Genomic DNA, 13202 nt, shown 5'->3' with positions numbered 1-13202 from the left:
CCATTGCTATTAATGCTGTCCGATTCAGGTTTCAGGAATTTCAAAATTGTCTGTTAAAGGGAGATGTGTGATTTACTAATGGCTGTTTTCAGCTATTTTAGGCAGTAGTCACTACAAAAAAAAAAAAAAACTTGAACTGACAATAAGTATAATTGTGAAAATTATAGAAAATATATGAAAAATAATATTCATTGTTCATGTATTTCTTAGTTTTTATTTGTAACAAGTACAAAATTGTGTAGATAAAGTTGAACAAATTTCAATTCAATTAGTAAATTATAATAAAGACTACAATAGCCTACTACACAAACTTTTTTTTTTTTTTTAAGTTGTAAATAAAACAAAGGTTATTGGACTGTTTTAGAGGAAAATACTATTTCAGTATTCATTTTATGTGAAATGAACTAGCAATTTCTGAAATTGTTTCAAAGTAAATCCTACACTAACGTTTTACAGTGATAGTGTCAAAGATCAGACAATCTTTTATGCCATGATAATAGTGCATCTGTAAGTTAACTAACCAGACTAGATTTGTAATGTTTTTTTATCAAACAAACAAATGTAATTTGGTTAGTTAAAATGAGACTACACTGGGTGAACTGACTAAGGTAAGGCGCCTTGTGCAAAAAAGAGAACACTTGATGTCTAAATTAGCTTTATTCATATAGGGTATTAGTTGAATATTAGCCCTGGTGTTGAATGAAATAAGTCTTCTGAGGACTCCCAACCTCTTAATAGTCGACTGACTCGATTCACCTCAGAATCGGAGTATCAGCTCTTTTTTTTAAATCAACCCCCAGACCTTTAAATCCATAGTGACTTAAAATACACAAAATACCTCTGTTAATAGTTCAGTCAGTGTATGCCTACTGGACCCAATTTACAGTGATCCATACCATGACACTCACATATCTTAAACATTTCATTTTAAATAGGCCCCTAGATGTATTTAAAAATCAAAATATTAGCAACTCACAATATGTGAGTAGGATATAACAGCAACAAAGAGGCTGATACAGCTAAAAAAGCATTTGGTTATTGGAGTGAAAAATTGTGTGGGTGTTAAGGATGATCGATTTTCTGAAGCATTGTGCAATGTGTTCGCTCACCAGCTTACCTCAGTTCCCGTGGGTCAAGAATAGGCCTCGAGTCCTTGACGTTAACAGATAGGCTACGTGTGTGATGCACCATTGTGCACTGGACCACTTTGATACACTTACACACGATTGCGCTTGTAGAAGCTGTTCATGTGGAATCGTGGGGGCGTTAAACCTTGTCGTGGCCTAACAGCAGTCCTGGCATATCTAGAGAGTCATAATGATAAGATCTCATCACTGTGACAGTTTATGCAACTGCCATTTCCCTGTGCCAGTCTATCCCTCCCCCATTCAGCTCTGCTTGTTCCCCTTACCAAAAAGCGTGAGAGAAACCGCGCTATCAGTTTCTCGGCACCTGCTTTAACAATTGTTATATGTGGGAATCACGTCCGTGCACGAGGTCGCAGTTGTCGTGTCATTGGCCATAATAACATCCATTACTTCAGACTCAATCAGCGCGTCCCCGGAGACGGCAGCCCATGATTAACTGGTCTGTCACCCATCATTTGACGCGCCATTTGTAAGTATCACTCTACGGCGCGTTGGGTAGGGTTAGTGCGTGCTTCAAACTGAAACATTACCGCAGAAGCCACATGCTAAGAGGACTGTGCTATGAATGTTTTAGCAGACTGCGACGCTACAACAGAAATAGAAACAGCGCCAGAGTCGAAGGCAGCCAGGCACTTGGTGCGGGAGTACAGTATGGGAGCCGTTGCTAGGTAACGCCAGAGCCCCGGGCTCGCGCGGAGGAGCATCCTCGCGCCCCTCTTAGCGGTGAGATGAAGGAAAGTAGATTTGCATCCGCAGTCATTATGAGCAGTATCGTCGTCATTCTTAAACATTTGTTGCATGTCGAGCAGTGGAAAAATGCACAAAAAATCTCTTACTTTCGCTCTCTGATATCAGACAGAATCTTGTGTTATTACCAATACTTTACTCCTTCTCCAACTTGTCATTTAGTAGGTTTTCGTTAGTGACCGAATCCGTTTTGAAGCAAAACTATTCCCTCCCCCACCCGAAAAGTGTCCTCATCTTTGATAGGATAGGCTAAATTTGTTTTTCAGAAGCAGCGTGGGCAATAAAGAGCTGTTCATCGCTGACAATCGATTGAAGACATTTGCCAGTTTCGTTTTCTCCAGTGGATATTTGGTACATGTATGTCCTCCACATTTAGCGCTCTTTTTGACAAGGTTAAACCGCTTAGTGCTTAAGAACTGATCGAATGTATCAAACGAGTGATTCATTCACGAATATGTCATTTTAGTGCTGATTCAACAGCTGATCGAATTATAAAAACATGTTTTGTTGTCATTTCTCGAGAGATTTTACAGTAGAATTGTAGAAACGCAAATATTTTTCGTAAAGCCTTTTAACGAGTCGTTTGAGGGAAGCATTCAATGGACACAAAGACACGTGCGTATTAAACTAATCAAAATCCCCATAACTAATATCCTCTTTGCAAAAGACTGGAGCATTTTATAATGATTTGGCTCCCTCTTCTGTTTTTCAAGTAATGTTCTCAATATTCCATTCAAATGAGTCATTAAAAGATTACAATTTAAAATCTTACAGTTTTAATCTGTTTAGAAAGCCAGCCATGAGTAAGTAAGTTATGAATCATCTCTGTGCTTGGTAATTTTAGTTTGTAGGCCTACATAGACCGATAGTCTTTTAAGTGTCATCACATTGTTTTCTTTGCAACACAAAACCTGCAAATTGCTGCTGACAGCACATTGAAATAATGAGTGCACAAAAAGTCGTGTTCATAGCAGTTTTAATTCACACATTTCAAATAAAACAAATAGAATTTCTCTTACACATTGTCTACACACACGCCCACATCCAAGCACTTAAGTAACAAAAGTAAACATGTCAAGACATAAAAATACCTTGAACAAAGAAGAGGACCATAACATTTTAATAGGTTATAATAAACTTTTTTTTTTGTTGACTTGATACATTCAGTGAATAAGTATAAAAAGTATATGAGACAACCCTCTGTGTGCAAGGATATCTGTCAGTATGCCTGTTGATAAAAGCAGCATTATCCAGTAAAACGGCAAGTCTACCCAAACCACAATTTTACATCATTATTCGTTTTATAATGACACTGAATCAAGGTTATACTTAACTGTTCTCTTTAAAAGCTTAACTGCCCAAACATGATTTCATTATATTGGTTCAGTTAGATATACTGATATAAAGATATTTTCTGTTGTGGACATAAAAAGAGGCTTTCTTGGAAGCCGCTTTGGTAAGAAAGCATCAGCAAAGAACATAAATGGGAAAATGCACATGTAGACTTGGCATGACATGAGGGAAAAGGCATCATAACTACTCTCTTTAAAAGCCATGACAAGATAACCAACTATAGCTTTACACCATTTATTTCCCACAACTGCTATCACTTCAGCTAAATGCCTTACACAGGAGCACATCGAACACTCAGAATCAAAGTTTAACACTTTGAGTAACTTTACGGTAATGTGAGAAGGTAATTACTTGCGTGAGGATTCAAAAACAGGGAATAAATGCCTCTTTAAATATTTTCAGGTGTGTATTTTTGTGCACACAGGTTTTTACTAAGTGACAACGCAAAGTGTAATTTCTGTTGATTTGCAATACACTAATTATAAAGGTGTTACACAGCTTTTATGGCAGGCACTTACACTTAGAGCAAGACCCCATAGTTTAACGGCTACTAAAAGCACAAACACCATCTGCCAAAACAATGAGCTTTTTAATCATCACACGGGACAAAATAGTGATACAACCATGACACCTTTCCTCTTGTGTTTGCCACTGACAAACTTGCCCATTACCTCTAAACAAGAACCACATTTTCACCAGTTACCACACATTTTCACTCATCAATAAAACTAGTTGTGCAGACTGCTACTCTATAAATATATTAAATATGTGTTTAAGGATACAAGTGATATTAATGGCTAAAATCCATCTATGCTTGCTTTTTGAAAAAAGCAACTAATTTATGCCAACAAGGAAATTTATTGCTTGATGTTCTTTCTTTGTGAGGGAAAAAGATGCAGAGGACTGAGGAGACAAACACAATGACCCTGACATAAAAAAAAAAAAAAAAAATTCACCTGCAACATGTTCCCTGAACACTGACCATAGCAAATAATTGGTTCTGCCTGCAGTTCAGGCCTGGTCCATAGGGGGCGCCGTTGTACTGTGGTGCGGCTGTAAGTCTGCTGGGATCCCACAGTGATTGAACAGTGGGGGGAGAAGGTGCTTGGTTTGGGACGATGGTGATGAGGGTGAGAATGCGGGTGTAGAGCGACTGACGGGGACAGTTTGGCTGCTCTGATGAAAAGCAGAGAGGGCCGAACTGGGCTGACAGGGGGCTGAGGGCACGGGGGTCATTGGCGTTGAGAGGGCTGTGGACATCAGCAGGCCGTCTGAGGCAATAAGGCTGTGAAACTGTGAGGAGTCGCTGAGGGGGAGGGCGAGAACGCCCCACGAGCCATGAGAGATGTCCTCGTCCTTGCAAAGGGCCAGATCACTCAGATCTGCTTTGGAGTTATCCATCTTAGCTAGGAGATGAGGTTGTCTCTGTGTGTACGTGCTGTCTGTGAGATGCCCCACTGAGGATGGAGGAGTCAGAGGGGGCTGTGGTGATGGAGGTGATGGGGGGAAAGCGTCTTCAGAGGTGGGGAGCAGACTGGGGTCCAGCTCCAGGCTGGAAAGGGTTTCAGCAGATAGCCGCACACTCAGTAGATCCACGACTCCCCCCGGCATGCTACGACAATCTACCCCTTCTACGGGACCAAGCTCAGCCATTCCGCTTAGACATGCAAGGGATTCTGGGTACGAGCTCATGGCCTGCAGAACGCGAACCAATTCCTCGGCTTCCTCAGAGGTGGGCAACAGCTCACTATTCTTACCTATATGACAAATAAACATGAATTAGCGAATATAAAATGACTTTAAACAAAGTCAGAAAAGAATTACCAGAAAAAAGAATAGACATAGAAAGTATAAAGTTTATAAGGGTAAAAATATCAATTCTTAAAAGCCCAATCTTTAACTCTGTGCCTGAATTACTCTTTTTCCTGCAACCCCACACAGCAAATGAGATCATCATATTTATCCCAAGTTTGCAGAAAAAACACAAAATAAAAGCAATAAGCATAAAAAAAAAGCATAAAAGCTTCAATTGAGTTGTTCTTGTGGCTGCACAAGATAACAGTGAAACCAGTGCAAGTCTCAATCACGGACAAATGACACTTTCTGTCATCTTAACGAATCAGTCAAATGAATCAGACAGATTAAAAGTAAAAAAATAAAAATCAGTCGGATGGATCCTTCACTGAATTAAGTTATAGTGATGGAATATTTTAAATAATTAGTTTCAAATATAATTTATTCATCAACGATGCATTAAATTGATCAAAAGAGGCAGTAAAGACATTAATAATGTTACAAAAAATTCTATTCAAATGCTGTTGAATTTTACATTCAGCAAAAGAATCATTATGGTTTCCACAAGAAAAAATTAAGCAACAACTGTTTTCAAACATTGATAATAATAAGAAATGTCTCTTGAGCACTAAATCAGCATATTAGAATGATTTCTGAAGTAATGATGCTGAAAATTCAGTTTTGATCATAGGAATACATTGCATTTTAAAATATGTTAAAACAGAGAACCGCTTTATTAAATTGTAATCAAATTTCACAATATTACTGTTTTTACTGTATTTTGCAGCCTTGGTGAGCATAAGAGACTTCTTTTAAAAACATCAAAAACGTCTTAACTTTTGAACAGTAGTGTGTATATATATATATCGTAATTTATGTATAATACAGTGATATATTGTACATTAAATGTTAATGAGTTTATAATTTTATGATAACTTTACACATTACCAACTTTTTGGTTGTTTATCTGTTAAATAACATAGGAATTTAACTGCATTTATTGGGCCCTTATACAAAAATGAATAAATGAATAAATAAATAAAATATAATGTCCACTTTTTTAAGCAAAATAGACATTATAACTGAAATATACAGAAATGAATCAGAATCTAAGGACCTGTATCAATACCCTTCCATAATATTATAGCACTTTTACCTTCAAAAAGATCAAAGTCCTGCAGATCATCCGGGAGTCGAGGCAGAACATCTGAGAAATCCTCCTGATTCAACTCTAGATCATGTGGAATGTCACTGATGTCATTGGTGATGTCATCTGGAAATTCATCTGCACTTAAATCAGGAGTTAAAGGGCTCCTGAAAAACACAAAGACAATGAGTGCGCATTCACAGACATACGCAAACACACACATACAAACACACTCGGCTTTCACCTTATGCCAGAAGGCTGAGTGGGCAGGCACAAAATGGAAGGCATTCCCAGGTTACCCTGGGGTAGCGCAGGAGGAATGGGTTTCTGAGGGCGCTTTGGTGCTCCTCGCTTGCCTTTCTTCTTATGCTTCTTACTGAGTGCTGGAGGCTTGGCTTTCTTCAGTGGCCTGTGCCGCTGAATCTGCTGGTGGTGGTGGTACGTTCTCCGGCTGATATCACCTCGCAGGAAATTGTCCTGTAAAGTACCATTAGTGCACATATGGTTATATTAGTTACTAGCAAAAAGTTTATTACGCAATGAAACAGTCTTCTGTTTCTCACCATTTTCTTGGCATGCTCATCACAAAGTGGTGTCTGGTGCGTGATGTCAAAGACAGGGATGGAACACTGAGCTCCATCTGCAAAGCGAGCAGTGCAGCTTGAGAACAGCTGCTGTGAACGGTTCTGAAGGATATCTACAGAGTGCCATTAAGGACACAACACAGGGAACGAACCAAAGTCGATCGGTCAATCACCAAAGCAGATGGTTAGTTGAAGTCACAGGAAAAATTGCTCTGAATGCAGACGAACAGCCAAAAGCAGTCAGCTATTGTTAAGAACTTTGAGAGGATACGTTGAAAGCAGTGCCTGGTGAACGGTAAGGCTGAATTTCTGCAGTCTTCACCTTTCACGATAGCCAAGCATAAACCTGAGTCATCTCCAGCCATTGGTACTGCAGTGCTGTGGAATTAAAACAAGAAAACAAACTACTGCAACATGAAAGCATGTCGAGCACATCATGGGTGTAGATTGGACGTTGCATCACAATACTTGAAAGATCTGGTATTAATACTCTTAGCCAGCAACACGATATTTGCTGATATCTCAAATCTTGAAGAGATACTATTAGGATATAAATTGATAAGATTCAGGGGCCTGCGATATCAATTGTTAAGATATTATGCGCCTGTTTAAAAAAAAAGAAGAAGACACATTACGCCCTTTTACGAACCTAGAACAGGTTTTCATGCTTGAACAATACTTTTTTATTTTTTTATCACATATTTTATACTGTTGCAGCACCTCTCTTCCCAGTCTGTCAGTATCGCTCTGTTAAATTTCTCTCTCTATGAAGCCCCTCCTTCCAAAAAGCTTAATGTGCTCTGATTGGTCAGCTGGATCAATGTGTTGTTATTGATCAATTCTTTCCATAACCGCATTAGGCCCGGGGTGGAAAAACACACTACAAACACAACTCAACCAGGCCTCGTCCCATTTTTTCCCGTATGCCTCTGGCGGGAATTATTTACATGCAGAATATTGTGACGTCTATGTTCCTGGAAGACTACAATCGAAGCATTTCAGAGTTTACTGATGTAGAGAATAGCTCCCTTTGGACTGGACTTTGAAACTTTGCAGACCTTTTGTATGCTCAAACAGCAACATTACACTCTAAAGAAAGTTGAAAATGTAAACTTGTAAAGCATAATAGATCCTCTTTAAGTCAATTTGAAATGAAGCCAAAATATAGCATGAACTTTCAACAATAAAATGAGGCACTCTAGTTGTTGAAAAGTTATTGATATTTTATGCATTGCATCAATACATCATATCGCATCAACACATAATGTATTGTTACACCCCTAATGCATGTGTTTTTTTACCTGGAGGGTGTGGAGGTCTCATTATGTTGTTCCTGAATAAGCTGTGCGGTGTGTTGAGGTTCCTTTCTTGCTGCCTGCAGCAGGGCTTTACGAAGAGCATGCTGGGATCTTCTCTCTCTCCTGAAGCCCCTCTGCTCCCTGCAAAGGTGCGTGTGTTTTTGTCTCAGGTATGAGCAGAAGCCTGCCAAACGCTCAGCACGGGAACTGCTGGCACTGCGAGACGGGAAAGAGATTTCTCTAGATCAGCAGTTTTCAAACTGTGGGTTCAGATACACTGATGGGTCACAGAATGGAAATAAGCATTCATATTCATGCCACGGATTTAAATAGGCAAATGCTTACGAGTCAATGATTGGATCATTATTGCAGTGATTATGTTTCTGGCATGTTATGTTTGCCAACAGTTCTTCTAACCCTAATTGAAGGTGCGTGTAGCTTTTCATTTCTTAAACAACCATGTAGGAAGACACATCATGGCCGTATTCCAGGATGACAATGTCAAGATTCATCAGGCTCAAATTGTGTAAGAATGGTGAATGAAGAATCATTTTCACACATGAATTGGCACCTCTGAGTCCAGACCTTAAATTCATTGAAAGTCTTTGGGATGTGCTGGATGAGACTTTACAGAGTTCTGGACTCTTACATTATCTATTTTTGGTATTATAAGATATTTCTTGTTTTATTCAACCCTTAATTCTAGAGCTGCATAAAACCGCATTTTATAATGTATACATTTGTATTTGCAGTATGCCAAGTTCTAAAATATTTTATCGGGTAGAAATTAGTAAGTAGTTGATATTATTAATTAATCCTTATCCGTAATGAACAACTGTAAAAGTCATGTAAATTCTTAAAAAGTGTGGGAACATACAGAACATTCCTAGATTCTGTAGATGAAATTGCAAGATTCCAGAATTTGAATGTCGAGCCTTCAAAAATTGTTGTGGACAATAGGGGCCTTGGAGACAAAAAGTTTAAGAACCACTGTTTTAGTTTTTACCTTCCAAAAATTACTTTAAAAGATCACTGAAACAACTGAAAGTTCTATTTGTACTTTACTCTTTCGTGTGACATAAATATTGATTTGAGAATATTTTTTCTATTACGTGAGAAAGAAGCCATGGAGTTATACGGGAAGTTGCAGTTTAGCAGTCATTAAAAAAAAAATGTAGCTGCAGAATACGACAATTGACCGATCAGAATCAAGTATTCCAGAGATCTACATTATAATATGGGTTAATCTTTGCGTTTGGCATTAAATTAGGTGGAGGATGGATGATTGTCAGACTGATGGATTACTGTACCTTTCTTCAAAGTGCTTCTCTTGTAGTCTCTGGCACTGATATGACACTAGCTTCCCCAAGTCTCCATCTTCCTCTTCACTGTCTTCTGACCAATCAAGCCCTAGAACACAAGCTGTGTTTGTCATTAAAACAAACTAAAGCCAAACAAATTTTTAAATGTCAAAATCCCAGGTCAAAATGTCCTACCTAAATGTGGGTTCAGGTCTTGGTACCTCCCCTTGTGTTGGTCCATCAATCTATGGAACTTCTGCAAACATGGAGCTTGTTGCCGCATAGCAACTGAGCGCACTTTTATTAATTGTCCGTGTATGTCATCACGGCTTGGTGCCATCCCTGAAACTGCAGGGGAAACCTTTTTATCAAACGCATGATTGAGGTCCAGTTTAATTTTGTTATCAGTTGGAGCTGTGTCTTTTGAGCCCTGATGGCTGTCCGGAAGTGTGGATGAGGTTTTGAATAATGGACCTGAACGAACTGCAGGGGTTTGTAGGGTTGCTGCGTTAGGGGAGGAGGGAACTATGGCTGTTTGTGTGGTTCTTCCAGTCTGCGGAGGAGGGAGGCAAGAATGTGGAAGGGTTGAAGAAAGAGCGGAGGTTCTGAGATGGTTTGGGAACGCTGGAACACTGTGATCTTGCTGTTTCTGCTTATGGTTCAGAGCTTGGTTTTCTTGGGGTTTCTTCAGGAATGTGCCACTTGATTTTAACATTTTTTCTCCCCTGCAAAAGGCGAAGGGATCTGAGGGGAGTAGACAAGCCAGGGAGGGTGGTGGGGATGGAGGTAAAAGCTCGAGACCTTTGTGAGTTTTCAGAGCCAGGGATGGAACGGTAATTTTGAGGGCCAAAGACTCAATGGTATCTTGTTTCTTCTTTCGCTCCTTCTTGGGGAGGACACCCATAACCTGAAGGTGACTATTACAATACCTAAAAGACAAACAGATTGTTTTCAGTATTATTTTAAACATGCACATCTTTTCTTTGAACATTTGTTAATCCACAAACTTACTTGCGGTCGTGAGCCTTGGGTATTGGGTTGGTGCAGCGCTGGCTATTGTACTTGGCTACATATTCGCACTGCCTGAAGGGAGCGGTCCGGTCCTCGAGCACATGGCGGATGCAGAAAGCATAACCATTGAGCCTGCGCTGCTTGCAAAGCTTTGGACTGTATGAACACAGAGGCTTGTGGTCCACCTCCGAGTAGTGGATGTGTTTGCCTTCATACATCCCAGGGCTGGAACTCTACGGAACATCAGCTGATAAAAAAAAAAAAAAAAGAAGCGGTATGTGAATGAGACAAAAGTGTGATGAAAGCATTGCGTCAACTACCAAAATTCAAATTCAGCTTCTTTTGGAGTGCACGAAGAACAACTGGTCAATGAGACATTCACTTTAAATCAAAACTTTACATTTGTGCTTTACATTTACAGTTGTAATTCTGTTTCTAAATGATTTAAATGTTATTTATATGTCTATGTTGTACAATTAGGGTATAAAGGTATAAAATGCACTACACTTTTAAGGCTGAAATACACACTACATGACTTTTGCCCAGATTTTCCCCTCATTTTGCAGTTTGGAGAAGTCGATGTTAGTTTTCATTCTGCAGATTTTGGGCAGTTGTTTTTTCTCCAGATTTCTGACTCTTTTTTTAGCTTCAGACGATATTCTATCTAGTCGGAGGATATCAAACATCTTTGATATTTTGATTTTGAACACTTTGTTCTCCTTTGTCATTCGTCTCCATGCAACGAGGTGCATGTTTCTGCATTTGTTTTTTGTGTTCGGAATGACTTTAAAGTCTGGTAGTGTGTGATCCTCAGTCAGTTTTTCACGTGATGCTCAGTTTTTCTCTGTAATCATTTACAAAGTCGGCAAGTGTATAATGCCTAGCGCTTTAAAATCTCTTCCGTGTAGTGTATTCCAGCCTTTACTGTAATATTAATTTTATTGATCTCAATTGCAGCTCCAATTTCCCCTACAGCTCCCCCTAAACAGCATAGTTTGCAGAGACATAATGATAATCAAACCTCTCAGCTCTTCCATTATTATTGTGCTCCTTCATAATGAGTTTCTAGCACTCGCTAATGTATACGAAACTATGAATGTTATGCATTTGTACTAACTATACAAGTCAAACAGCTATAATAAAACCATGAATATAAAAATGACAGCAGGTCAAGTGACATCCGATTTAAAATAGCTTTCAATATGTTGCAGTCACTTCCAACACCTAACAATTCTGAACTCTGCCTTTTAAAGCACTCATGAAAATATGCAGTGTGTAGGCTGCTCAGCATAAACAGCTCAAACCATTAAATATTAAAGTGACAGGAAGAAGGAAAAGTAGCCCCTGTTTCAAGCAATCAATGACACTTGAGAAAAACAGCTGGTGTAAGCAGAGCTTTAAGTAGGTGAAACACTAAATCATAAAACGATGGCTCGTAAAAGTGTTTGGGCAGAGTACAATACGTTTGACATGCAAAGCAACTTTGAAAACGCAAGGGGACGGTGGACAACCCGCCTACTACTCTATCATGTACTTGGGCAGCACTATCAGTTACTTTTGAGGCAAGGATTGAGCAAGTTGGGTGTAGCGCCTGAAGAAACTATTTAATTCTTTTTCCGAAATATACGGTCAAACTCAGAGCGACAGAATGTATTTCTTTGTTGCGTCGTACAAATATTTCGAACGTATTTTGAAACTTTGTAACGGTCGTCGGAATATTTTATTTGTGAGAAACACTCGGGACCGATAATAAGCAAAATACCTGTCAAATGAGAATAAGCGTTGTCGACGACCGGAGACATTTGAAAGTTTCGGGGTTTTATTTATTAGTTAAATTTTGATTAGTTTCGTGAGTTTACGTTTTAGTAATATTACAATAAAATTGATATCAGATACACATTTTGACGACATACATTCCTTTATTTTCTGCGCAATTCGTAGTTACCGTTGGCCTGTGAAACTTCCCGAATCCCCCCGAGTCGAGTAGCGAGACACCCGCCTTGCAGTGCGTGATAAGCGGTCTTCCGCCTTTACTTGAGTCCGTTGCTTCCCGGCAGCAGCTCAGCCTCCGATCACTGCGGCCTGTGCTAAACTAGCTACGCTGATCTTTTCATACGGTCGACGGCTATTCCTCTCAGCGGGGATATTCCGCCTCTACCTTTCCATGTAACGCTAGCAGATTTAGTTTTTTAACGCGTGGATATAATTTTGCACGAATCCTACTGGCACATCTTTGTCGATTAGTTAAATAAAACTAGCCGTACACAAAGAGAAGGGGGTGTTGGTTTAGTCATCGGATGCGAGGCTTCTTACAGCACAACTACAGGCACTGGGGGGACATGACAACAGCCAACAGTGCAACAACAACCTCTGCAACCATTTTGGAATTCAACTTTGTATGTTCATTGTCGGCTTTTAGAAAGATGACAGATCTCGCAAACATACAATACAGATTGAACATTTGTGTGTCCAGCTGTCAGAAGTGTTCGGACCAGCGTGAAGTTTTATTTAAGCCGCAGTCATTGATTTCAAGTTTTGAGGGATCTCCCCCAAAGTCTTTTCCGACAGCCTCCTCTCACGCGTCTCATCCATGCCTGGAATGACATCACCAACTTCAAATTCAGTGCAATCTAACGTGCGACGATAACATTCTTGTCAGTCATATTTTCCCATCGTTGCTATCAATAAATATCATCAAGGTGACAAGACTTGTGATATAAACTCTGAAGCAGGTGTTACTGATATTTCTAAGTGTCTTGTGTTGCCCCCTATTCAGTCAGTGATGTCAGCATGATCCTAACATAGTAGCAAAAAAAAAA

The 13202-nt window shown here is 39.4% G+C and overlaps 1 protein-coding gene across 2 annotated transcripts; it reads right to left on the bottom strand.

Moving 5' to 3' along the window:
• Positions 1-2854: 2854 nt before the first annotated feature.
• ino80db (INO80 complex subunit Db) lies at positions 2855-12717 on the bottom strand. Of its 2 annotated transcripts, none has more exons than XM_084425577.1 (10): positions 12329-12717; positions 10384-10630; positions 9568-10301; positions 9382-9481; positions 8075-8287; positions 7045-7151; positions 6753-6886; positions 6434-6666; positions 6199-6356; positions 2855-5005 (listed from the first exon to the last, which is right to left on the bottom strand). In XM_084425577.1, the coding sequence occupies exons 2-10, from the start codon at positions 10599-10601 to the stop codon at positions 4260-4262; spliced, it is 2643 nt and encodes an 880-aa protein (XP_084281703.1). In that variant the 5' UTR covers positions 10602-10630; positions 12329-12717; the 3' UTR covers positions 2855-4259. The 2 variants fall into 2 exon arrangements, with proteins under 2 accessions (XP_084281703.1, XP_084281702.1); XM_084425576.1 differs by having other exon boundaries at positions 9382-9493; positions 12329-12469.
• Positions 12718-13202: the final 485 nt, after the last annotated feature.

The sequence above is a fragment of the Rutilus rutilus genome, assembly GCF_951802725.1.
Source record: "Rutilus rutilus genome assembly, chromosome: 12".
Lineage (NCBI taxonomy): Eukaryota > Metazoa > Chordata > Actinopteri > Cypriniformes > Leuciscidae > Rutilus > Rutilus rutilus.
This window is presented reverse-complemented; position numbering and strand designations above follow the sequence as displayed.